At 51.8% G+C, this 23,703-nt stretch overlaps 14 protein-coding genes across 14 annotated transcripts; 5 read left to right on the forward strand and 9 right to left on the reverse strand.

The window, feature by feature from the left end:
• Positions 1–189: 189 nt before the first annotated feature.
• Positions 190–1,676, reverse strand: MYCFIDRAFT_211468 (uncharacterized protein). Its single transcript, XM_007929183.1, has one exon. The coding sequence runs from the start codon at positions 1,638–1,640 to the stop codon at positions 234–236; it is 1,407 nt and encodes a 468-aa protein (XP_007927374.1). The 5' UTR covers positions 1,641–1,676; the 3' UTR covers positions 190–233.
• A 214-nt stretch (positions 1,677–1,890) lies between these two features.
• On the reverse strand, positions 1,891–2,540 carry MYCFIDRAFT_203819 (uncharacterized protein). The gene has a single exon (XM_007929184.1). It carries the CDS (start codon positions 2,344–2,346, stop codon positions 1,984–1,986), a length of 363 nt encoding a protein of 120 aa, XP_007927375.1. The 5' UTR covers positions 2,347–2,540; the 3' UTR covers positions 1,891–1,983.
• Positions 2,541–2,765: 225 nt separating this feature from the next.
• Positions 2,766–3,798, reverse strand: MYCFIDRAFT_16013 (uncharacterized protein; the record flags this gene model as incomplete). Its single annotated transcript, XM_007928717.1, has 6 exons — positions 2,766–2,840; positions 2,891–3,181; positions 3,241–3,397; positions 3,455–3,482; positions 3,548–3,587; positions 3,655–3,798. Coding segments are annotated over 6 exons (735 nt in total), but the record flags the coding sequence as incomplete, so codon positions are not given.
• A 1,704-nt stretch (positions 3,799–5,502) lies between these two features.
• On the forward strand, positions 5,503–6,511 carry MYCFIDRAFT_137750 (glycoside hydrolase family 43 protein; the record flags this gene model as incomplete). The annotated part of the gene is made up of 2 exons (XM_007929185.1): positions 5,503–5,932; positions 6,000–6,511. 2 exons carry the CDS (start codon positions 5,503–5,505, stop codon positions 6,509–6,511), a joined length of 942 nt encoding a protein of 313 aa, XP_007927376.1.
• Positions 6,512–6,619: 108 nt separating this feature from the next.
• Positions 6,620–8,632, reverse strand: MYCFIDRAFT_175419 (uncharacterized protein; the record flags this gene model as incomplete). Its single annotated transcript, XM_007929186.1, has 4 exons — positions 6,620–8,180; positions 8,236–8,471; positions 8,502–8,538; positions 8,586–8,632. The coding sequence occupies 4 exons, from the start codon at positions 8,630–8,632 to the stop codon at positions 6,620–6,622; spliced, it is 1,881 nt and encodes a 626-aa protein (XP_007927377.1).
• Positions 8,633–8,810: 178 nt separating this feature from the next.
• On the forward strand, positions 8,811–10,379 carry MYCFIDRAFT_32917 (uncharacterized protein; the record flags this gene model as incomplete). The annotated part of the gene is made up of 4 exons (XM_007928780.1): positions 8,811–9,365; positions 9,433–9,632; positions 9,685–10,034; positions 10,093–10,379. Coding segments are annotated over 4 exons (1,392 nt in total), but the record flags the coding sequence as incomplete, so codon positions are not given.
• Positions 10,380–10,584: 205 nt separating this feature from the next.
• On the reverse strand, positions 10,585–12,158 carry MYCFIDRAFT_97860 (uncharacterized protein; the record flags this gene model as incomplete). Its single annotated transcript, XM_007929187.1, has 2 exons — positions 10,585–11,949; positions 12,006–12,158. Coding segments are annotated over 2 exons (1,518 nt in total), but the record flags the coding sequence as incomplete, so codon positions are not given.
• A 238-nt stretch (positions 12,159–12,396) lies between these two features.
• MYCFIDRAFT_175422 (uncharacterized protein) lies at positions 12,397–13,309 on the forward strand (the record flags this gene model as incomplete). Its single annotated transcript, XM_007929188.1, has 6 exons — positions 12,397–12,510; positions 12,560–12,833; positions 12,861–12,930; positions 12,965–13,024; positions 13,048–13,086; positions 13,129–13,309. The coding sequence occupies 6 exons, from the start codon at positions 12,397–12,399 to the stop codon at positions 13,307–13,309; spliced, it is 738 nt and encodes a 245-aa protein (XP_007927379.1).
• An 81-nt stretch (positions 13,310–13,390) lies between these two features.
• MYCFIDRAFT_188748 (uncharacterized protein) lies at positions 13,391–14,258 on the reverse strand (the record flags this gene model as incomplete). The annotated part of the gene is made up of 2 exons (XM_007929189.1): positions 13,391–14,090; positions 14,149–14,258. The coding sequence occupies 2 exons, from the start codon at positions 14,256–14,258 to the stop codon at positions 13,391–13,393; spliced, it is 810 nt and encodes a 269-aa protein (XP_007927380.1).
• A 433-nt stretch (positions 14,259–14,691) lies between these two features.
• Positions 14,692–15,923, forward strand: MYCFIDRAFT_211471 (uncharacterized protein). Its single transcript, XM_007929191.1, has one exon. The coding sequence runs from the start codon at positions 14,704–14,706 to the stop codon at positions 15,298–15,300; it is 597 nt and encodes a 198-aa protein (XP_007927382.1). The 5' UTR covers positions 14,692–14,703; the 3' UTR covers positions 15,301–15,923.
• MYCFIDRAFT_154492 (uncharacterized protein) lies at positions 14,692–16,226 on the reverse strand (the record flags this gene model as incomplete). Its single annotated transcript, XM_007929190.1, has 4 exons — positions 14,692–15,609; positions 15,636–15,853; positions 15,917–15,990; positions 16,053–16,226. 4 exons carry the CDS (start codon positions 16,224–16,226, stop codon positions 15,476–15,478), a joined length of 600 nt encoding a protein of 199 aa, XP_007927381.1. The 3' UTR covers positions 14,692–15,475.
• Positions 16,227–16,550: 324 nt separating this feature from the next.
• Positions 16,551–17,729, reverse strand: MYCFIDRAFT_87079 (uncharacterized protein). Its single transcript, XM_007929192.1, has 4 exons — positions 17,609–17,729; positions 17,499–17,546; positions 16,935–17,436; positions 16,551–16,882 (listed from the first exon to the last, which is right to left on the reverse strand). The coding sequence occupies exons 1-4, from the start codon at positions 17,680–17,682 to the stop codon at positions 16,733–16,735; spliced, it is 774 nt and encodes a 257-aa protein (XP_007927383.1). The 5' UTR covers positions 17,683–17,729; the 3' UTR covers positions 16,551–16,732.
• A 263-nt stretch (positions 17,730–17,992) lies between these two features.
• MYCFIDRAFT_78731 (uncharacterized protein) lies at positions 17,993–19,167 on the forward strand (the record flags this gene model as incomplete). The annotated part of the gene is made up of 3 exons (XM_007928973.1): positions 17,993–18,036; positions 18,087–18,369; positions 18,697–19,167. 3 exons carry the CDS (start codon positions 17,993–17,995, stop codon positions 19,165–19,167), a joined length of 798 nt encoding a protein of 265 aa, XP_007927164.1.
• Positions 19,168–19,864: 697 nt separating this feature from the next.
• On the reverse strand, positions 19,865–22,287 carry MYCFIDRAFT_57129 (uncharacterized protein). The gene is made up of 7 exons (XM_007928879.1): positions 22,082–22,287; positions 21,748–22,029; positions 21,321–21,695; positions 21,126–21,267; positions 20,840–21,070; positions 20,745–20,783; positions 19,865–20,686 (listed from the first exon to the last, which is right to left on the reverse strand). The coding sequence occupies exons 1-7, from the start codon at positions 22,213–22,215 to the stop codon at positions 19,997–19,999; spliced, it is 1,893 nt and encodes a 630-aa protein (XP_007927070.1). The 5' UTR covers positions 22,216–22,287; the 3' UTR covers positions 19,865–19,996.
• Positions 22,288–23,703: the final 1,416 nt, after the last annotated feature.

Raw genomic sequence — 23,703 nt, forward strand, 5'->3', positions numbered from 1 at the left:
AAACCCACTCATCATCATCATCAGCAAAAGCACAACATCATCATCATCATCAACATCATCATCATCATCAGCGAAAGTTTCATCTCACAAAACTCGCTGCGGCTCGCGGGAAGTAAAAAGATTCCCACCACCACGGACATGCGCGGTTAACGAAGACATGGCAGAAAGTTGTATGGAAGAAGAAATGTCTGGCTTCCTCTTCCAGCGTATCAATGCATCGAAAAAAGGCCTGATTACCCGGTGACAAAATCTAGCAGCCGACTCCACTCATCGTGCCCGACGCGTTGGAACTCCACCCCTTCGCCGAAATAGCCAGCGTCGTTCCATGCCTTCATGGTGGGACCATCGTACGGACCATGTGCTTCTCCACCATCTCGACTGTCGCTCCACCGGTAGAAAAAAGCGGATTGGGATTCGCCGCCCTCTTCCTCTTGCCCGGAAGAGCCATGGCTCTTCCACTCCTCGCCAGTCTCACGTTTGTACTGTCGCATCAACAACTCGCGCTCAGCCTCATAGATTTCGTGTTGACCGCGCGAGTACAACGCGTCTGCTGCGCCCGTGATGGCATCAACCGCTTTCCTCCGAGCTTCCTCTTTAGGATCAGCATGTCCATGTCCATTACCCTTCGCCGTCTCAGCATCATCCCCATCCACATCCATCTTATCCTTCTGCAACTTCTTCAACTTCCACTTCGGCACCCTCTTCTCCGCCTGCATTTGCTTCCCCTTATTCAGCCTCTGCAGCGCCTCCAGCGGCGTCTCCCCAGTCTCCAACCGTGAAATAAGCGTATCCAACAAATCACACGTCAAAACCGCATCATCCTCCCTATCCTTCCGTCTCCTCTCCACCTCCCTCCTCTCCGCCGCCTCCTTCGCACGCTTCATATCCTTCCTACTCACCCCCTCCAACCAATTATCATTCCCCGCCTCAGGATCCACAGCCTTCCTCACAAAATTCCCACTCTCATCATACCTCCCCTCCTCCTCTTCAGCTTTCAAATTAAAAGCATCCAATCTCGGCGCATGCGTTTTTTTACTGCCGGCTCCTAATTCCCGCGCATCTTCGGCTTCGAATTCGGAGGGTAATTGATCTCTGACCTCCTCATCTCCAGAAGAAGATTCATCTTCTAACTCCTCTTCTTCCCCTTCCCTTTTCCCTTTCCCGCCTAATAATATACTCCCCGAAACCCTCCCCCCAGACCGACTATCCATAACCTGTCCTTCAATCCTCTTATGATCCAAAAATTTCACATCTTTCCTCTTCATATCCTCATCCACCTCCTCCTCCTCCTCATGAAAATCCGCAAACATATCCTCATCCTCATCCACCTCCTCCCTCTCCTTCTTCCCTCTCATCTTCCCCCTCCCCTTAAACCCCTCATTCTCAGAATCCGATTCATACCCATCAATATTAACCGCATTCCTCTTCGTCAATTTCCCAGATTTCCCAATGACGTCCGCATCCAGAATGAAATCTTCTTCGCGCGGGGTGGTGTCGTCGGCGGCCAAAGTGCTGGGGTTACGGTGGTCGAAACGAGGTTTTTTCGTTGTACTACTGCTGTCGTGGTGATTTGAGCGCGCGAATTCTTCGGCGGCGCGTTTGGGGCGCGCTGAGGAGGAGGAGGAGGGGAGTGGAGGCATTGTTGTTTTTGGTGATTGATTGATTGACTGTGCGGATGTGGTGTTTGTCGCGAGATTGCGAGAACAGCTCAATGCTTGAGTCAGGTGTGTGTTCCTGGAAGCTTGGGCTGAGCTGACATCATTGAGGCTTGGCAACGGCGAGCTACATGCATGTTTCATGTGATTGTCTTCCCACATCACTTTTATAGCGTCATTTTCAAGGCATCAGGCTGCGTAGAAAGCAAAATCTGCGTGATATAAGTGGTTGGATCTTGTGGAATTGTTTGCATTCTGGGCTCTTTGCTGTTGCGGTCTATATTCTGCTTTGTGCCACGCCCATCATTACCTACCTGTCGCCGGATCCTCAACCCTCGCGACTGATGCAGATTCCATAGCTCACTGTCATACAGCATACACGTCGGGCCTCCATGCCCGCCAAAGGCTGTGTTCGACACAGATTTTCGTTGGTGGGACACATGATAATCCTTTCGGTGGAGCATGTTGATCCGCGCATCCGCTTGATGCTAGTGAGTAGGGTGTGCGAGCGTCGTTTATTCTTCGTCGTGCCAAGTGATGGACGCTGTAACACTGCCGTGGTCTCCAATGATCGGAGTCTTCCGCACACCAACGTCTCTCGCCAGGGACCAATCGTGTGGCGAGCTTTCGCTACACCGAAGCCACATGACACGCACATGTATCTTGTGTCGCACGTCTTGATCCGCAGCATTGCCAAAAGCAGGTTTTGGGTGGTTCGCTCTGATTGCTAAAGGGATCAAGTCGCTGTCCAGATGCCCAATGATTGATAAGCATTCCTCACTGCAACCAACACTTCTGTCCGTGATATCGATGCCCACTGTGTGCTCATACCCGTGTTTCCATTGTTCAACCATTATTTCGAGAAGACCTGGGTCGAGAGGCTTCAGGTTCTTCGTGGAGATCCGTTCGCAAGGCAGCCTCCAAGTCCAGAACACCGCTGCCTCTTGATTCCGAATCCGCGTTTGGCCGTTTCGACCAGTCGAGAGCGATGGAGTCAACAGGCTGCATGCTGTCTTGATGCTCGGCTCGCTCCATCTTCTTCTTTCGTGCCTGTTCAACATCTACAAATTCCCCTCTGAGGCCGTCAGACAAGACACTGCGGATGCGGTCGAGCTTGTATTCCTTCAATCGATCAAGGGCCGTCTTGAAGTCGTCGAGCACGATCATGTCGGTGAGACATTTGAACTTGGCTAGTCAGCGGGGTATCTTTCCAAAGGTGCTTCTTTGACACGTACGACGAAGGAGAGCTTCCAAAAAGGATTGATGCCATCGGGTAGACCAGACTCTGGAAGGGCATGGGTGACGGCGAGTATGTCGACGATGATGAAACAAATGCTGAGGATCATGGATGCCATTAAAACACCAAATCGTGGGGAGACCCGGACAAGCTCCAAGTAGCCGAACTCATATCGACTCTTGATGTTCCAGAACAGATTCCAGGTTGTGAAGATCCACCAGGGGTCTCGGAAGAGAGCTTCGTAGGGTCTCGTGGTAGTGAAGAGCCTGCTCTTGCCGCTGAAGTACAGCTAGTGAGGTCAGCGTGCAAGCATCCTTCACGAGCTTCTTTCATTTCGGTGCCACTTACGAAATTTGCGACAATCTCGAGAAGCCAATATGGCTGGACAAGGATGACAGTGCCGATGTAGAACAGGCTGGCCTTCTTGCCGAGAAACGGTTTGTTTTTAATCCAGGCAATGACATTGTGTAGACTCCAGCTGGCATTGAGGAAGATTGCGGTCGCGCTGTGGAAACATCAGCGACATGCGATGCTTCGTTGTTCCGTTGGTGAAGCGTCTCACCTGAGATACCAGTTGTAGACGGGAGGATCTGCGCGCGTGTCAGAGGGCGCTCAGGCGGCAAATGCAAGGCATGAACGTTATATTATTGCGCACTGGTGAATATAAAGGTTCCATGCAATGTTCCAAGTAGCAACTGTTGAGCGTCAGGCACTGCAAGGAACAGCGGTCACCAGTCTCATGTGACAATTAGCGATGCATACCTCCAAGACAATCAATTTGTGCAGCAAGACATGCCTCCTCATGTTGGCGAACGCAACGCATGCCATGATGATCAGAGAACCACACATGTAGCCTTGGGCCCATGCTTCAATGGTGAGGCCGGAAGCATCGTGCGGCTTGGCGACATCGAAGGTCATCTTGGCCGACAGAAGGACGGCTCGAAAATGAGCAGTTGAGGCTTGGCTGGAGAGGCGGTCGGGCGACGGGTGACGGTGACAGGGAATGTACGTGGCAGCGATGGCCCATGGCCGAAGGGCTTGTCGGTGATTGCGCTGTTTCCAGCGTTCCCGCGGTGCTCCTGCAGATTAATGATATTGTTCGAGGTGATGAGTTTGCCGCACAGGGAAAATGGAAGGTGAGGGCAAGCCATGTGGACGAGGATGATGATGATGATGATGATGGGGTTTAGCTTGGTGGGTAAGAGGGACGGCGGACGGCGGACAGCGGCAAAAGACTGCTTGGCGAAGAAGATGCGTCGATGTGTGGGGGAATACGGAGTACATAGAATACAACATGCGGCAGAAGGCGGGGCGGAGCTGGTCGGCGACTCGGCGCACACGGCTCTCCATCGCTCGCTCGCGTCGCTTGCATGTCTCATGTCTGGGGCTCCGCGTGGCACGTGCGCTCGAGCATTGAGGTCCCGCGGCCATAAATAGTTCTCAAGCAAGCAAGCGGCTTTTGGCTTTTGGCTTTTGGCTTTTGGCTTGTGGCGTTTGTTCTCCGGCAGGATTCTCGGCAGACATCCCTCGCATGCACGGTTCCTGACACACGCACCACTTCACGGCCTCATCCTGGCACCTGGAAGCCTTTTCGAATCTATCTTTAAGACCGGAGTCTGTCCGGATGGAAAAGAGGCATCGACGCACCGACATTTGGTGTATGGCCTGGGCGTTGTAGAACTATCAATGAATGGTACCCGGTCGTCAGGATGTGCCGGAAAGCTGGCATGCACGACGGAGGCGCTCTCGATGTGCTCGTGTGGTGAATTGTCCAGGCACAAATCCCTTCGAACCGATGCCGTACTTCTATAGAAAGATCGGCACGGCAAGCCTCCAAGCTTCCTTGCACGCGCGAACAAGGTGTGTTGCGCCATTCAGACCGGTTATGGGCCATGGCTAACACCAGCACCTCACCTGGAGAATGCCTGCCCACATTCCACACCACGTCAATGTGCATAGAATACAAACGAGCACGCGATCGCTCGCTGGCTTGATCTGCTGCGCGGCGCCGCGCGGCGCAATGCTCTGCGCAGCTGCACGCCGCACGCCGCACGCCGAACACCGCTTCACCTGGAATGTGCACTTGAACCCATTCGACATGCAATATTCCCCGACCCGCATGATCCTCCGGCATACCTCCGGGATATGGCTGTCCCTCCAAAGGTAAATGAACCCATCTCATTGGCATCGTGATAATTTGGCTCTTAGAGTTAGTTGGCCGCTGTGACGTGCACTACCACCCCCGAACCGACGTCTATGCTCCACGCCTATGTCGTCCCGCCCTCCACCAACGTGGGTCAACATGAACTCGACACTACACCTCCAATCCCCCATCACCGCCCTTTTCCTGCTCAAAATGCTGTGCCTCGAGCGCTGAGAGCTGCCTGCGCGTGCTCCACACTTCTCAGCACCTGGCCTTGACTAAAAGTGCTGCGCTCTGCTCGCTGTTGCAACCTCTTCATCCACTCCTCAACATGCTTGGCAAATGGACACACGGCCTGTTGACAGGTCTTTGCCTTCAATCAGCATATGCTTCTCCACTGCTGAGAAGAGACACTTCCGAATCACAGACGCTGTTCAAACGATCCACCGTTTCGGGTCCTCATATGAATGCCGCCAATTTTCCAGGTCCGTCGTGCCCAGCAATCATGTTTCCCTCCACTAATCACCCTCACAGATCCTGCTATCATCCACACCGACAGATGGTACGCTTTCGCAACAAGGACCATTGGAAGCAGCATACACGTACAGGTCGCCACCTCATGGGACTTTAATTCGTGGTCACTGGAGTACAACAGCGACGGCTCGCAATATAACGCACTTCCCAATCTACCGGCGTGGGCCATTGCCCATGCGCCAAACACCTGGGCCCCGGATGTAAACCAGCTAGACGACGGTACCTTTATCATGTACTACAGTGCATCGACCAAAGCCGACTCCTCGAAGCATTGCGTCGGCGCGGCAACGAGTCGAACTGTCAGAGGGCCATACATCCCTACTAGCTCAGAGCCCTTGTTTTGTCCGCTCTCTGAAGGCGGCGGTAAGAATCCCCAAACGGCAACGCGACTCCGCATCCTGGAATATCTACTGATCTTTCCGTCTCCTAGCAATCGATGCCTCGGGATACAACGACGACGGACAGCGCTACATAGTATACAAAATTGATGGAAACAGTCTTGGCCACGGCGGGCCATGTGGCAACACTGTGGAGCCTCTGGTGGCAACGCCTATAATCTTGCAGCCTGTGGCGTCCGATGGCCACACCTTGACTGGATCACCCACGAAGCTTCTCGATCATCAAGGAATCAGCGACGATGGCATTCTGGAAGCTCCCGTGGTGGTCAAAAAGAACGGCATTTACTTTTTGCTGTTCAGCTCAGGTTGTTTCACGTCGACGAATTACAACGTCGACTACGCCACCGCTCCTTCGATATTCGGGCCATATACAAGAGCGGCACGCCCGCTGCTTTCCACTGGCGACCACGGTCTGAGTGGACCTGGCGGCGCGGACGTCTCGAAAGATCTGAAGTTCATGGTGTTCCATGCCAACTCTGCTGGCGGTCGAGCACTGTACACGGCCATGCTCACGGTCAGCGGGAAAACGCTCTCAGTCGCGTAGGTTTGGGCACGGATGATGCACTGGAGAACGGCACTCACGATAGCAAGGACGAGGATAGACGGAGCTTAAGCTAGACATGACTTTAGATACCCTAATGACCGCATATAATCAGCTTATGACAACCTCAAGAAGCGCTCCCCTACGCTCTTCCTTCACCATTTGAATTGCTTGACGCAACGCTTCTTCCAACTCTCCTGCCTTCGCCACCTTAGTACCCCACAGACTACCATTCGAGGCAGCCACCGCAACGCCGACGTAGTCAGGACTATCGTCGGTCAAATCAATTCCAAGTTCGTCATCTGAAGCCGCAGCCGCCAAGCCTTGGGGATGCACATCCTGAATTCCAATCCTCGTAGCCTTCCAGCCTCCGTTATTCAAGACGATACTGAGAAAGGGCGTACACAAACGCTTCTGGGCCCAATGCACAGCGGTGGGCACTCCAAAGACGAACGCGCCATCTCCACTCACGCTGCAGATCAGGCTTGTCGAAGCTTCTCGATCTCGCGCCAGCTTCACTCCGATCGCAGCTCCGCCAGCCCAGCCAAGTCCACTGCCACCTTTGCCAAGCGACGTCCCGGGTGTCTCCAGTTGAAGCTGTTCCAGCAAAGCTGTGGTGTTGGTGACCGCGTCATGGACATAGACCGTATCTCGAGGGAGGATCCTTCGGAGGCTTGCTCCAAGATAAGCGATGCTGATTGCGCCTGTCCAGCTGGGTTGCGCCCGAGCTTCCAAAATTTCTAGTCTGTCCTTGTGCGCAGACTCCATCGAGGCCCATCGGTCGCGAAGCCGTGTGTGACCGTCTACGGTCAAAGACGCTTTCTGTGCCATCACATACTCCACGAGCTGACCCAGTGCTAGGTCACACTCAGCCAGATAAGTCGCTTCGGCGCCAATGTCGAACAACTGCATCTTCTCCTTTCTCGGATCGACATCGACATGGAAGATTTTCGTAGCAGTGCTCGGCTTGATGTGGGAAGGGATCCACGGCACATCGCAATCCAGAACAAGAATGCAGTCTGCTTCTCGAACCGCGGCGAAACCTCCCATGGATCGTGGAAGCCATGCTGGGTGATTGGCCGGGAAAGACATGTGTCGGGTTTCCGCGTCGAAAACCTTCAAGCCTACCGCGAGATTGCAAAGATCGATCAGCTGCTGCACCGCTGAAGTCTTACGCCCAAGGTATCCGGTAATCACCAGTGGTGCATCGGCTGTCAGCAGAGCCTGTCCCATCGCTTCCACAGCACCAGGAGGCAATCCGCCCATGACGCTCCCCCCAGTCGATTGATGGTGCGAAGTCGTAAGCATCGACACAGGTACCGGTGCCGCCAACACTTCCCGCGCCGCAGTCAAATACGTCGGTCCCTGCGATCCAGATCCCGCCATCATCAGAGCACGAAACACCAAACTCCTAACATGCTCCGCAACGCGAATCTCATTCGAGTACCGCACATAAGGCGCGACAATCGCCCCCTGATGGGGCACATCCTGCATCCATTGCACATGTTCCGACCTACAACCACCAGAGCGCCCGGGTCCATCAAGCGTATACGGGGCCAAACCGGCGAAAATCAACATCGGTGCTCGACCAGTCGAGGAATTGTGCAGACCTTGGCCCAGAGCGGCGGTTCCGACGTCGACGTGTACGAGGACGCATGGTGGGCTGCCTGTGCTTCGACCATAGCCGTCGGCGGCGGAGATTGCAACGAACTTTGATTGCCCGTCACGTCAGTTTGGTGAGTGAGTGAGAAGCCGTGATTGGGAGTGGGACGCGACGAACCTCGTGTTGGAAATGAAGCATTTTCGGCCATTCTTTGCCCTCCTGCTGGCGTCGCAAGTATGCTTCGATGATGCTGGGATGATCGGAGCCCAGAACCGCGAAAATGTAGTCTACATTTGCTTCTGCTAAGGCTTGGAGGAAGAGGTCCGCCACCACGGGTTTCTTGTTTGTCTTGCTCGACGACTTGGATGACATGTTTGATATACTTGTCACTTTTCGAAGGAGCGAGGGTTTCCAGGACATGATGGTTCTTGGGGGGGTGTGTGTGTGTGTGTGGATCGATGCGATGCTCTTCACGAAGGCGACGGCATATCGTATACCGTTACTGACCACGAGGTTTCCATCACCTGTCGGCTTCACAAACAAACAAACAATGTGAAATGCGAGTCCACGTCAGCGCATGACCTTTTTCGAGACATTTGCACTGATCAGTCGCTCAACTTCCACTTCCACCACTTCAGACAGCATACAACAAACCCCGACATCTCAACCACAAGACATCCAACCCACCACCACCATCAAATCAACATGACGCCGTCCACCCCGAACCTCGACACCCACATCCTCCACAAACTCGACAAAACCCTCCTCCCCCTCCTCTGGCTCCTCTTCACCATCTCCTTCGCCGACCGAACCGCAATCGGCAACGCCAAAATCCAAGGAATGTCGCACGACCTCATCCTCACCGGAAACCGCTACAACCTCGCCGTCATGACCTTCACCCTCGCCTACGTCCTCTTCGCAATCCCCTCCAACCTCCTCTTCCGCAAACTCGGTCCCCAAACATTACCGGCGATGATGATCCTCTGGGGGATATGTGCTTTGGGACAAGGACTGGTGAAGACGTGGAGGGAGTTGGTGGTTTGTAGGTTTCTGCTGGGAACTTTTGAAGCGGGGTTTGTTCCGGGGGCGGCGTGCTTGATTGGGAGTTATTATAGGAAAGATGAGTTTTTGAAGAGGTATGCTGTGTTTTTCAGTGGGGCGATTTTTGCGGGGGCGTTTAATGGGTTTGTTTCTTATGCTTTGGCGAAGGCGGATGGGGTGGGAGGGATTGCTGGGTGGAGGTGGATTTTTTTGGTGAGTGAGGAGGGACTGGGATCTTGGGGATTTGGGGTTTTTGCTAATAATGGGATGGGTGATTCAGGTTGAAGGGATTTTGACTTGTGTTGTTGCTTTGCCGACGTTCTGGCTTATACCTGCGTTCCCGGAAGAGACGAAGATGTTTAAGGGGGAGGAGAAGGTGGCTCTTCTTGAGCGACTGCGGGAGGATGGTGGAAGTGAGCCTACGGAAGGCATGTGGACGCATGTTATGGAGGCGTTGCTTGATTGGAAGATCTGGCTTGCGTGAGTCGGTGAGCGTCCTCTCTCGGGCATGGAAGGACTGACCTCTCAGCAGAACGTTGGCATACATCGGCGTCGAAGAGAATGTGGCGTCCGTCGTAGCATTCCTCCCATCGATTCTGAATGGTTTGGGCTTTACCTCCATCTCGGCTCAGGTCCATTCGATCCCGATCTACATGACGGCGTTTGCCATGACCTTGATCGTGGCCTACTTGAGCGAGCGACTGCGGCAAAGGTACTTCTTCGCCCTCTTTGGAGCCATCCTCAACCTCATTGGGCTCACGATCATGATCGCTCAGCCAGGATCTGCCAGCTTTAAGTACGCAGGTACGTTCCTGCTCACCGCTGGCTGTTATATTGCCATGCCCATCTTGGTGGTGTGGAACGCGATCAACGTCGGCAAAGGTAAGTGTGTCACAGGAGCAGGAGAGAGAAAACGCAGGCCGCTGACGTTTTCGAATAGGTTACAAGCGCGTTGTGTCGTTTGCGATGACAACAGCTATCGGGAATTGCGGCGCGTTCATCTCCTCGAATGTGTTCATCACTCACGAAGCACCTGGGTATCCGACCGGATTCAAGGTTGGCATGGGCATGAATTGCTTGGCGATTTTGTCCATGACCGTCCTATATGTGGTTCTGCTTTGGACTAATCGACGAAGGAAGATGGAAGGGTCTACGGATTTTGAGAGGGTTGGTTCGAATGAGCCCTTTTCTGATGACAGGGACAGACGCTTTCGGTACGAGTTGTAGTGTCTTCTTCATAGTCTGCAGGCCGCTGAGGGTGGACTTTTTCGATTGGGAATCACATTCGGACAATGCTGAGCGTAGAGGCCGTTGATAGATGCGCAAGTCGCTCAGAAGAAGTCCTGACAAAACAATGCTGCGTGAGAACCTGCTTCCGCGACCTGCTGTATCCGGTGGCCCTTCCAAATCCGACCCTATGACCCGCTTATTGCGTCTTCTTCTCGTCACTCCTCGTAGGAGCGCTACCTCCGAACAGCTTGAAGCAAATCCACGCAAATCCTACGAAGACCACGATGCTTGTGCCCAACGGTACCCATTCAGCCTTGGCGGGGTCCAAGAAAGGTACCGAAAGACGCTCTACCAGCACGCCGGCGGTAGGAGATGGCGGAACATGATAAAACATGGTCTTTGGACCAAAGAGACCATCGTAGCCCAAATTTACTCTGTCAAACGGGTTGGTGCTCATCTTCAGCCCTTCCTCGGCTTCGCAAGCCCAAAAGACTACAGGCCAAGACAGATCCACAGAGCCATCCTTATTCGTGTCAGATGATCCATTGACATAGCGGAGATGCATGGGTATGGTCACGGTCCAGTCATCAGTACTTGAGGCTTTTTGTTCTGGATGAGCTAGCTCCAGTAGAGCTGCAGATCCCCATTGTTTCAAGACCCAATTCGGTGCCTCGAGGTCTTGCTCACCGCTGAGGGCGCGCAATGAGACAAGATTGTTTGAGTCCATGAAGAGCTTATCGTCCAATTGGTAGCGGTCAATGAACAATGATGCTGGCAATGTAGCATAGGCGTGTAGTGCGCAATTGTCTTTTGGCGGTTGAAGATGCTGAGCCGGAAACTTGATGTCCAGCTTTGGATGGAGTCCTGTCGGTGCCTGAAAGGACACTTGATATGCCGTCAAATCATTGTCGGGCAGAGGGTGATGACGTGCTGGGAATCCAAACAGCGTTGCGCTTGGTTTGTCATCATCGCCCACGACAGTGAGATACCCACCGAGCTTCAATTCTTCCGGCTCATCTGGGGTCTCTGGCGCCAATATGCCAACCTCAAGCCTGTCCTCTGGCTTGATCTTGTGAGCCACGGCGTGTCCTGGGCGATTCTGGCCACTTGATGCAGATGACAGTGTCGTTATGGTAACAGCGTGAGTGATGACATCGTAATCGTAGTCGATATATGCCCTCGAACCTGCTTCGGCGATGAAATTGCATGTCTGACCGACTTCGGATCCGACTGGAAGTCCCGGGCAAAGATGAGCTCTTATGTGCTCTGATATGCTGGGGAGATGATGTGATCCATGAAAGAACTGGTACGTCGAAGCACTTGCGAAGCGTTCCGATCGGACTGGTGGCCTGCTGAAGGTTGCTTCTGAGGAAGCACATTGGATGTCTTCACTGACAATCTGCCGCAGGAACGAGCATAACGTGGTCTCTTGGCCCGGATGGCGAGGGGTAAAGAAGATGTGCAGACCAGACGGGACTCTTGAAACGGTCGGCACAAGCGCATGGTAGTTCTGGCGTGATGCTAGTCGAATGTGCAGCTCATGGAAATCTCCAAGGGTTGATTGCAGCTAAGGAAGGTGAGTGCGCGGTCACAATGGCGAATGGTATGTTGAGCGATGCAAACCTCCTTGGGCAGCTCTGAGAGGCCAACGGTGATGCGCGTCTCTTTGGCGGCCGCATGTGCTTCTGCAAACGACACGCGATCCTTCTCAAGCGTGATATCGGCCGGATTGACTCCTGCACCGCGCGCCAGAAGATACGTTACTCTCTGCCTCATCGTTGCCTTGTTGATGAAGGAAGGAAGCACGCCACGTCTCGTCTCGTCTCGAGGTGAATTGAAGTGTCTCGGCGCATGGGCCAACTTCACGCTGCACCCTTGATCACCAGACATCAACGCCAAGCCATTTGCCACACATCAAGAAATCAGTCAATCATTTCGAAGATAGTAGCCGTATATTTCCTGTTCTCCTACATTCATCATCTGCTGGTGGAGTTGACTTGGCACTTCGATCACCATGTCGGTGGAACATGTACACACCAAGAACGGTCTCATCGTTCTGTGCCACTGCCAAAGGCACGGCAAGGGCCGCAACAGCAAGACGCCGAAACATCCTGCTTGCGTGAATGAGGTGAAGTTAAAGGAGGTACTCAGAAATAGGAAGGAGCGAAGCGAGATAGCGAGGGGAGAAGGATATAAAGACCCCAACACATCCCACTTACCCATCCGCTAAAAACCGCCCACTCCGAATCATCCTGCTCTCATTGCAAAGCCTTATCATGCCACTACCACAAGGTACAATTGTGCCTCCAATCCTTCACGGACTGCACACAAGCTCGGGTAAGCTCCACCAAGCCCAGCGGGATTCGGCTCGAGAATGGCCTAGCTTGATGAAGGATGCAGGGAGCGAGCGATCTCGCTGCGAATTTGCCTGTTCAGCGCGGCGATTGGCGGGTCGCATTCGCAGACATTGAGCCGTAGACACGGGATGTAACGGGGCAACAGAGGGCAAAAGAACAATGAAAGCCGGCCTGATATTATTAAGGAGAATGTGATGAGGCGAAATGTGGATTTATCCGCAAAAGCAAGAAGCTGGACGTATTGTTTCGCAGGCAGAATGCAACCTACGCACGGGAATTCCTGCTGTTGGTTTGAACTGGATTTGCAGTCTGCTGGCCATGCCCAAGCGAATGTCCATCGAAGATAGGTGAGACGAGATCAGAGGACGGTTTGTTCGTCTTTGCGCGAGCCCACTGTCGTTGGAGTTGGACGAACTCCTTTCCTGTAGCGTTGCGATCTTGCACCGGATATATCTCAAAATCGTTGGTCCACTTTTGTGGCACCATGTCTCATTGCTGGATGATCTTAGATCGAGGCCAGGCGGAGAGCGTACGGCCGTGAAATGCTCCCTCCAGTTGCTATGCCAGTAGAATCTGATCGAGAAACATCAAGGTTGCTCAGTCTTTAGTCTTCGTCAAGAACTCAATCACAGCTGCGATGGCAGTTAGTATTCAAACCATGGCATGGCAAGTGAAATGCTCTGACAGACCTTGTCTAAACTCCTCAGGCTTCTCGCTGATGACCCAATGCCCGCAATTTATGCTCGCCAGCTCAAAATTGGGGAAGAATCTTCCGCACACTGGAAGCATATCGTCCGCAACGTAATGACTTTGTGTTCCTCTCACAATCAAGGTCGGACCTTCCCACCTCGCCTCATCAGGATCGTGGAATGGGAAGTCTCCTAGTCCATTCAGTGAAGGCGTCAGATACTTGAGAGGTACCTTGAATTTCTGGTGTCCTTCCTCATCCCGCATCAGATTCGTGAGCAAGAACTGTCTGATAGGCAGACTCTCCTCGTATTCTGATAGAATCTTGTCCGCATCTTTCAATGACTTGACCTTTGACTCCTCAATCTTCCGCATGCCCACGATGTACTTTGCAAAATCCGACTTCAGCGCAGCGTCGACCGGAGCGTTGTCCACTGGTATGAGCGATCCGATCTGGACCTGTTTCCGCAGTGCTACTGTCATCACTGTCTTTGCGCCCATGGAGTGGCCAATCAAGCAGCTGTCTTTGATCTTGTTCTCTCGGAGGAAGAGTTCGAGATCTTCTGCCAATGCGACATAATCGTGTCGAGGGTCGTGGGATGAATCGCCATGATTTCGTGTATCAACTGCGTAGATTGGTCGCTTCAAGTCGCGGACGAGCTGCCTGGAATACTGTCAGTATCGTGCTGCTATACCGAATGCTGACTGAGGTACTGCCATACTTACTTATGCTCCTGTGATTTCTCTTGGAGCCAAAGAGACCATGCACGAAGACAATAGGCGATCCCTGTGCTGACACGCCATTTTCAGGCTCATAGAGCTCGTATGCCATTTTGATGCCATTGCTGAGCTCAGACGTAGAGTATGGTCGTTTTGCATATTGCCGGAATGGCTGTTGTAGGCGAGGGAGAGCTCGACGGGTGAGCATTGGCTCCTCGATGCCCCGACTCTATTAACGTAGGCGTAGACGTAGGAACTTGAAAAAAAAAAGCACGTTCGTGTGTCAGATCCGCCAGACGACAATTTGCTCTGATGAATTCAATAGGTTTGGTTTGGTAGGGAGATGGTGCTTGTGCGAAGATTTGTCTATCTTCACTTGACAAAGTTCGCGACTGAAGAAGATTTCGACGTCAGCCTGCAGCACCGCTTCCCTCTTGACTTCCAAGTTCTGGCTCTACATACATGGATACATGTTCACGCGACTACTGTCTAGATCCGCCTTTAGAAGAAGTCCTCTCTTCCCTCGACAAACACTCCCAATCTCAAGAACTTTCGCCATGTTGCGCACATCTCCCAACATCATCATCACCGGCACACCAGGTGTAGGCAAGACGACCCACTGCGAAGAACTTGCCCAGCGTACCGGTCTCCACCACCTCTCCATAAATGAAGTCGTCAAGAAACATAACATCGGCGAGACCAGCAATGACCCGGACGATCCTAAAACCAAAATAGTCGACGAAGATCGCTTGCTAGACTGCATCGAAAACGACCTCGAAGAAGGCGGACAGATCATTGACTGGCATGCTTGCGATCTCTTCCCAGTTTCACTCATTGACCTCGTATGCGTGATACGATGCGATAACAAACTCCTCTACGATCGTCTCAAGGCTAGAGGTTATGGGGAGAAGAAGCTGGAAGAGAATATGGATTGCGAGATTATGGAGGTTTTGCTGCAAGAAGCGCGGGACGCCTATGATGAGCAGATTGTGGTTGAGATGAAGAGCGAGACCACGGAGGATGTGGATAGTAATGTGGAGAGGATCGAGAAGTGGATCGAGCAGTGGAGGATAGACAACGGGAAGGAGGAGGGAGATGTGAAGGCGCAAGAAGAGCAAAAGGATGAGGATAATCCGATGTTTTTGCATGGATGAGCGTGTGTCGGAGTTTGTTTTCAGGAAATGAGTTCTTCAATGTGAGCAGGACCATGAAGAGCATCGTCCTCTACGGACGAGGCTTCGTCTACAGCCCTGATCTCGACGACAAGACTCGCAACAAGCCCACGGATGTCGTCGTGATAGAAAGAGACGTCTGGATCAGGGACGACATCTACGCCTCCACCTCCTGATTCAACCACGCAATCAACTTCTGCAACGCCTTTCCACGATGCGAGATCAAATTCTTCTCCTCCTTCGGCATCTCAGCATAAGTCTGGCCCTCATACTCAAAACAGGCGTCCCAACCTAGAGCAAACCCCCAAAGTCAGAACCATTGGCAGTGATAGCAGGCTCGATCCAAAACTCACCAAAATCCGCAGGCCCCCTCGCCTCAACAATCCTCCCATTCGTCCTTCCCTGAAAGACAATCGGCTCCATCCCCGGTCCCTCACTATACGCAAAAGTACAAACCGCCTGCGCAGACTTATCTTCAAAACCCGCGAGTAAGAGATGAAATTTCTTGACGCCGAGGGCTTTGAGGAACCATTTCCTAGCGAAGCGTCAATCATAATCTTAGCTAGTAGATAGATAGCCTTGTCAATACTCAACTCACACATAAGGACCAGGCAACTCATCAAAAGCATCAAAACATAAGCATGTATCTTCTACAAGAACTGGTCCTTTGATCTGAAAACACGTCAATCATCGAAATTGCAATTCATGTCATTCATGGTTTTTCCTTTCCTTACCGCATCAGCTGCCCTCCTCGCCTTATCCTTGGAAATCTCTTCAATCGTGCCCTGAATTTCTACGAGCTCGACATTTTGACTTTGGAGTTGAACGGGAGTTTTTGAGAGAATGGCTTGGACTTCGGATAATTTGTTTGCGTTGCCTGTGATGAAATTGAGGGTTTTGGGTGCCATTTGTGGTGGTGTTGGATGTGGGCAGAAAGGTAAGGTAAAATTTGTGTGTGTTGTGACGTTGTGATGGTCCACAGAGTTGGGAGTGGCGGATCTCAGCTTTTGTGCTGTGCTTGCTATCCATAGATATATGGCAAAGTAGGTAGTGTTTTGGCACGGCCTGGCATGCAGACTCTCGATCACAGAAATGGGAGTGGAGAATGCAGATACGACTCGCTCTCATTGCTACCGTACCGGTGGCTGTAATGTTGCAAATGGTCACAGGAACTGTGCAGCTTCAACACCTCACGACTGGAGCAGCATACGAGCGTAAATGATTCAGATCATGACAACGTCGAGCTCATTTGGAACATTTCAACTGATTTTGCCTATGGCCTGCCGCAGAGCTATGAGGTCGCTTTCAAATGCTGCGCTCATTTCCATTTGCCCTGCTCACATAACGCCTGCCTTCTACTTGCAAAATGAGAACCGTGTCGCCCAATGCCATCATGTAATCCGTGACGCATGACTTATACGTTCTCCAGGACCTGCTCCTTGAACTCCCGGTTGCCCTCAACCTTGTTACCGGCATCATCAGTGCTAGACTCTCCGTGCAGCGACAAAAGGTTTCCGAGGTCGAACTTGGGCGACTTGAGGAGCTTGACCTTGCGGACGTGGACCTATGGTCACGTTAGCATTTTCCATCGTTATTTGGCACTTGTAACTACGTACGTTCTGGAGTGGGTAGATGCCCTGGGTGCTCTTCTCGATCTCGCGTCCGATAACCTCAGGGATGAGCTTGGTGGTGAGCTGGCTGAGAGTGCAGCTCTGGGCCTCGCGCTGCATGATGTCGGTCATCTTCTTACGGATCTGGCGGATTTGCGAAGACCGCGCGTATGTGGTCTTCTTGATCTGGTTCGGTCGTCGCTTGGTGAAGGCAATGCAGAACAGGCGGAGGAGGTAGTCATCGGTCGTCTTGACGACAACATTGGCCTCGATGAGGGACTGCCACTTGCGGACGAGCGAGCGCAGCTTGTCAGAGGTGAAGTCGAGCCCGTGGAAGTTGGTCAGGCAATTCTTGCCCTGGACCTCATCAACTCGCAGCTTGACCTTGCGGAATGCGTGGTCCTCGTCTTTCTGGAGATCGGCGAGGGAGACCTCGAAAATGCGGCCCTTGAGCGCATCGTTGGCGTTCTTGAGACCAGTGGTGCGGTTCACGAGCGTCTTGCCGACACTGCATTGTATGTCAGTCCTCCATCTCTCTTTCATCGTGCGTTTCTGCTCGGGGAATCGTACTCGCGAATGGCAAAGGTCGATGGGGCCTTGACGCTGAACCAGTCCTTTCTGTTCTTCAATTAGCCTCCCATTGCGCGGTGTCGTGTGCGATTGCGGCGATGTGTACAGACCTGGCGAAGGGATCGGTGCGCTTCTTCAAGCCCTTCTTGCCCTTGGACAATCTCTTGTTCTTGCCGACAGCCATGTTGGGTGTGTGTTGGCAAGGAGAAGAGTGCTGTGGAAGTTAGTACCTGCTGGGCTTGCAAGAGAAGTTCGCCTTGACGAGAAGTCGGCTTCGCCCACTCGATTTCGAAAAGTGTCTTGGCGGCAGGCACACGGCCACAAGTCCGCGCTTTGCCGACGGCCAAACAGTGCCACCACTTCATTTGCTGCCGCTTCACTTCTTCTAACCACTTCGAATTCCTTTCCATCTGAACACATTGCGCTTTTCAGCAACCATCTCCTCGTCTGTCATCCGCCGCAGCAAGACTTGGTATCGCTCGCGGAAAACCAGAATGTCGTTCCAGGAGGCATACTTTGCGGCGCCGCCGGTCTCGAGGTAAGCATCTTGACCACACGTGCGCAGGTGCACATTCTGATACTCACCAGAACTCTGACAGCCGCCGCCGTCCTAATATCCGTCCCGGGTCACCTTGGTCTCTATAGCCTCATGTGGGTTGTCTTCTTCAAGGACTATGTCTTCACCATCCGCCAGCTACCGCAAATATGGCGCTGCCTCACAGCATTCTTGGTGACCGGACCCTCGCTGGGTCTGATCATGGACCCATTCTTCCTCTACCACTACAGCACTCAGCTCGAGATCGGCTCGCCTCGGTTTAGTCGTCCTGGATCCTACGTGTTCTATTTGATGTTTGTTTCCCTGGTCATTTTGGTAAGCTCTGTCCTGCTATCACTGTCTTTCAAACTCTCCTTGTGTTGTTGCTATAACCTCGAATATCTGCCCGGCCAGCCTCTTCTAGCTGTCACGGTTCCTGGAATCGAGGAAGATTACCCCTGCACTGTGTTGCGTTCGTCATTCGCAAAATCATAAAGAGCGTTTACGGAGTGTGGGCATGGTGGGCTTCGGTATTGAGAAAACTGTCCTTCTTGATCTTGTGGAATGGCGGTGGTTGTTGAACCCTACATACCATCTCGAACATATGCTGTCAATCATTTTGGCGATTTGCATTGTTTCGAGTACTTTGCTGACGTGCAGCAGCTCACTGGTGGCTTCTACCTCGGTGGCGCAGTTTTGCTCAACGCCCTTAGTATGGCCATGATTTATACCGTTGCGCAAGAGGACCCGAACAGGCAGGTTCAATTCTTCATTGTACAAATGCCCGCCAAGTACTTGCCGTACGCCTCATTGGCCATCACCTACCTCATGGCAGGCCCATTTCAGTGCATGATTCAGGCTACTGGTATCTTGGCTGCTCATTTTTACGACTTCCTCGACCGCATCTGGCCTCAGTTCGGAGGTGGACAGCAGTTGATCCAGACACCGCAAATTCTCCAGAAGTGGTTTGCAACGCCTGGTGGAACGCAGCAGAGCCGCGCATACGGTACAGCGTTCGGCGCTCGTGCCGGTGCACAACCCCAGGCATCCACGCAGAATCGGTCAGGTAGCGGCAGCTCCTTCAGCAGTGGCTCCATCTGGGGAGGTTCTGGTCGGAGACTGGGAGGCGACTAAGCGAATTCAGAGTTTTGCATTGTGCTAAGCGTTTGAGAGCATACGAATGGAAATGACTATCGATGGACCTGCTCCAATCCATCTCACGATAACACCAACTTTGGCGCCTTCGCCCCAAGATGGTCTGCGAGGTACAAGAAGCTCTTGTCATCCAGTGTCAACATGCCTGGCCAGTTCGCCTGTGGTTCAAACACTTGAAACTTATCCGTCATGAAACTCATCACCAAATTCCCTCCAACATTAAAAGAAAGCGCGATGCACTTTTCTTTGGCGTTCAGCTTCGCATTTCACAGGTTGCACAATCACGTTTTTTTATGTCTTGTATGATGTGGTGATGATCGTGGAGGAAAGTTTTCAGTGTTCTCTCCAGCCGCATGCTACGGCGTCTTTCTCAAGACCGAATTCGTGGTACGAAAGTAGCACCAACAGGCTCAGCCTCCTCTTTCTGACCGAGTGACGTCTATCGTGAACACGATGAAATGTACACGAAAGCGGGAGAGAAGCCGGATACATGCATTGTAAAGGGAAGGAGTTGGAACAACCTCCAGTCAGGCGCTTCGTGATTTCCTTCATCGGATTACTGTATTCGATCATCCGATCAAGGCTGAGGATGCAAAGCAAACAGCTTGCCAGCTCCACAGTCGCAACCACGTACAAGGATCTGATGGGAGATACAGCTAGAGATGGAGGCAAGAGTGCCATTGATACCGACATGCCGTTCTCCTATGCTGAGTTACAATATTATCCTTAGCGATAGATACACAAAGGTATGACAATTACACATCTCCGTTGCATTAACGCTCTCTCCCACCTAAACTCACTCACACGCTCAAGCAACCCCAACCTTCTGAGAATTCGCAAGAGAATGGTCAAAATCGTAAAGAGGCTCCAGAGTAGCGCTCTTATTGAACATAACCCATCGCTTAAACCACCACGGCGCAGCCTTAGTCGTCTGGTATCGAATGAACTTACTACCCGGAACAGCAAAAATGTAATCCAGTTCCTCAAGAGTGCGTTGTTTCGTCTCGGGAACGAATAAGAAAATCATGAAGAAAGCTACGACATTGAGGCCTGCGTAGAAACCGAAAGCCCCGGTTGGCGTGAAAGCGGCTAAAATTGCTGGGAATGAGATCGAAAGTACGGCGGCCCAGAAGAGACAGGTAGCGACTGCCCAACCCATGCCGACTTCTCGGTGGGAGAGAGGGAAGACTTCAGCACTGTATGTGAATGGCACCGGTCCTTCGCCGGGAGAGTAGAAGGCGGCGAATAGGTAGATGAAGAGCGAAATCGCCCCCAGTCGACCAGACCCTTCTCCAGGAATCAAGAAGCAGAATCCTGCTGCAAGAAGTGTCCAGGCCATTTGAGGGAAGGTGAAAAGGAGAAGTGCTCTTCTTCCGAAGGTGTCGATGGTCCAGATGGCAGGCCAGGCGAAGACGAAGTTGACTAGACCGAATCCGAAGGATGCGATCAGAGCATCACGTTCGGTAGCATTGGCCTCGCGGAAAACAGTTGATGAGTACTAATATTATTGTCAGGATGGCCTAGAGATAGTTGCGTACTGCTTAGAGGCGACCTACGAATGCAATGATGTTGATTCCGCACATCTGCTGGGCAATCTATCCGAACTCTGTCAGTACTCCGACTACTTTGGAGCTTTTGGTGTAGTACATACCATGACGGTAAATGAAGCCAGCGTTGCCCTTCGAATTCGTGGAATCGTGAAGAGCTGAGCGAAGCGCGTGACATAATTGCTCTTGCCGACAATGCTTGCCTCGATTTGCAGCTGCGCATGGATATAGTACAAGTCACGCGCGGCCTGGAGAGGCTGGAATCGTAGCTTGAGAAGAGACTCGTACGCCTTACGATATCGGTTCTTCTTCATATACCATCTTGGGCTTTCGGGCTGGAAGCTGTTGTAAGTCTCATGCAGGCTTTCGGAGGGGGTTCGTGAAACTTACGCAGAAGTAGATACCAAGTACGAGTGGCACGGCTGGGATGAAAGCGGACCCAATCTGTAGTCGCCAGGCGATATCTCCGACTTGGTAGACAGCGAGGTTCGCGCAAAACCCGAGGAAGATACCGAAAGCCGTCCACATTTGCCTAAGCTCGGGTCAGTCAATCAATTTAGAGATGTGGTTCAAGCACTCTCCTACCAAGACATAACCAGAGCACCTCTAATCTTTGCTGGGGAGTTCTCCGCTGCAAAGATGGGCACAGAGGATCCTTTCAGACCCATTCCAATGCCCATGAGCAATCGAGTAATGAATAGTTCTTCCCAGGTCTGTGTGAGCGCTCCTCCAATCGGCGTGATCAAGCAGAAAATGGCAGAGATGAAGATTGTGCCTCTTCGTCCAAAGTAATAGTTGCAGGGATCAGACAGCCAGCAGCCGATGAAGGCCGATCCAATATACGGTCCAGCATTGACGACACCGACGAGCCAGCTGTCGCGCACTTGATTTGGAGCACCCTTGGTGTCGCCATTTCCGATGCCGAACTCCTGAGGAAAGCTCAAGTTTGCACCATTCGACCTAGAAATGATCAGTTGAGGAATAGCTCATAGACGCATTCGCGAGCTCTTACCCAGTTTGGTCCCATCCTTGCACGGCAGCACCGATTGAGCAGACGATAATGGTGATGTAGAGTTTGAGGGGGTGACTCCATTTGTGGGCAGCTTCGTAGCGCAGAAATTCCTTCTCGTGCTCATCTAGCGCTTCAAGATTTTCGAAGTTGCCTGGGTCTTGGGCAATAAGGGCGCCCTTTTTCAAAAGGTCGAGCTCGTCGGTCATGCCCTTCTCGGCGGCGAATGCCTCGACATCGGCCATGAGTGAAGCATATGGGATGCCAGCCAGAGGGTTCGAAATCCTGCATGGCGCATGATCAGATTGATGGAATTCGCGAGTTCGTTGCTGCATACTTCGCATCCAGATTGCTGTTCAGGTTGATCGATGTGACCACAGATGTTCTCCTGATGTCCTCTTCTGCCGCGACCCCAGCCTCTTTGCCATTTTCGTAAGTGACCGGCGGTCTCTTCTCATCGTCGAAGGACATGGCAATGTGTCCCCAGGTATCTTCCAAGCTTTTGCTTCGAACAAGCTCTTGAAGGCTTGAGCCAAAAGCTCTGCTGGGGCTGTGACAAGAGGAAGATAAGAAATCTTACGAAAAGGCGAAGAAACAAGCAAGTAGAAACGGGGTGCGCGGTACCACATAGCGTCCTTAAGACGGTCACCACGGCCCTGGGATGGCACATGCCAACCCAGAACTCCGCATCTGGCGAACCTTGGAATGCCTAGAATATGGGGAGAACAGCGGCAGAAACGGCGGTCGTGGCACAGCTTTACTATTCTAGGTGTGCCGCGTGGAAGCTCAGGCATACGGTATACCCGATCAGCCGCCTTACAGACAAGGTTGCCGCCAGGAAGCGATGAGGCCTCAGGCATAATACTGTGCTTTGCAGGAAGGTTGAGAATGCTAAGAGCCTGTCGTGTCTATAATCCAATCTTCAATATTGTAGCGCTTATTAGTATATAACCTTCTACATTAGCGGCCGCTATAATAAGTAAATTAGATAACGAGATATGTCTTCTAATATAGTTATCGTATCGTCGCAATCTCGGTAAAGGCGTTCTTAGCGCAGTCTCGTAACCTTCGTAGACTTTAGGTAGTAGCTTTAGGTATAAAATAAGGTAAAAGGTAGCGATTATAACGGCTCGTTCGTCGCTAGTAGTTCGATATAAGAGATAGCTATAGGTCTAGTCGCTCGTAGACTATCGATTGCCTAGCAAATTTGTTAGCAAAGTATAGAATCTTAAGCAATCGACTAGTCTTAGTACTCTTAGCTAGAACTACCGCCTAATTATTCGTAATTGCCGAATATATAACAGGACCTAGAGACACTCGATAAGCTCGCGGCGGCCCTTAATCTACTGCTAGTTATTAAGGTTAAAGTAGAAGGCAACTAGCGGTTTAATAATGCTAAGACACAGTGCCTTATAACTAGCGCTATCGATAGGTATAAGAACTATAGCGAGAGGGCCGATTCTAGCTTTAAGAAGGGACTGTTTATAGCGGTAGCAATAGTAGTAAACCTTATCGTTATATAGGCCTAGCGGAAGGCTCGTATTATAGCTACGTCTATAAAGAACAAGCTTACTGCCCTTAAAGCAGACTAGAAGATGTAGCATAAGATGCTAGCTTAATCTAGCTTCGGCATTAATCTAAATACTAGTTATCTAACCGCTCCGGACGATGTTATAAAGGCTTATATTGCTATCTATCCGAGGGCGAAGAAATTCCTAAAGAAGCCGCTTCTATTCTTAGTTGAACTAGACTAGTTGTTTAGCGATACAACTGCTACTAGAGAGTACGTTTTATCTATAGAAGCGATGCTTAATAGTCTAATTCCACCTCCTACGCTAGCAGTATCCGATCTAGCTATTACGGCAACCGAGAGTAAGGCGGATACGCCGAAGGACGATATCTATACTCGAAAGCGGGTAATCTATAATGCTAACGTTAAGGCTAAGCGTCGTCGATTAG

This window comes from Pseudocercospora fijiensis, assembly GCF_000340215.1.
Source record: "Pseudocercospora fijiensis CIRAD86 unplaced genomic scaffold MYCFIscaffold_5, whole genome shotgun sequence".
Taxonomy (NCBI): domain Eukaryota; kingdom Fungi; phylum Ascomycota; class Dothideomycetes; order Mycosphaerellales; family Mycosphaerellaceae; genus Pseudocercospora; species Pseudocercospora fijiensis.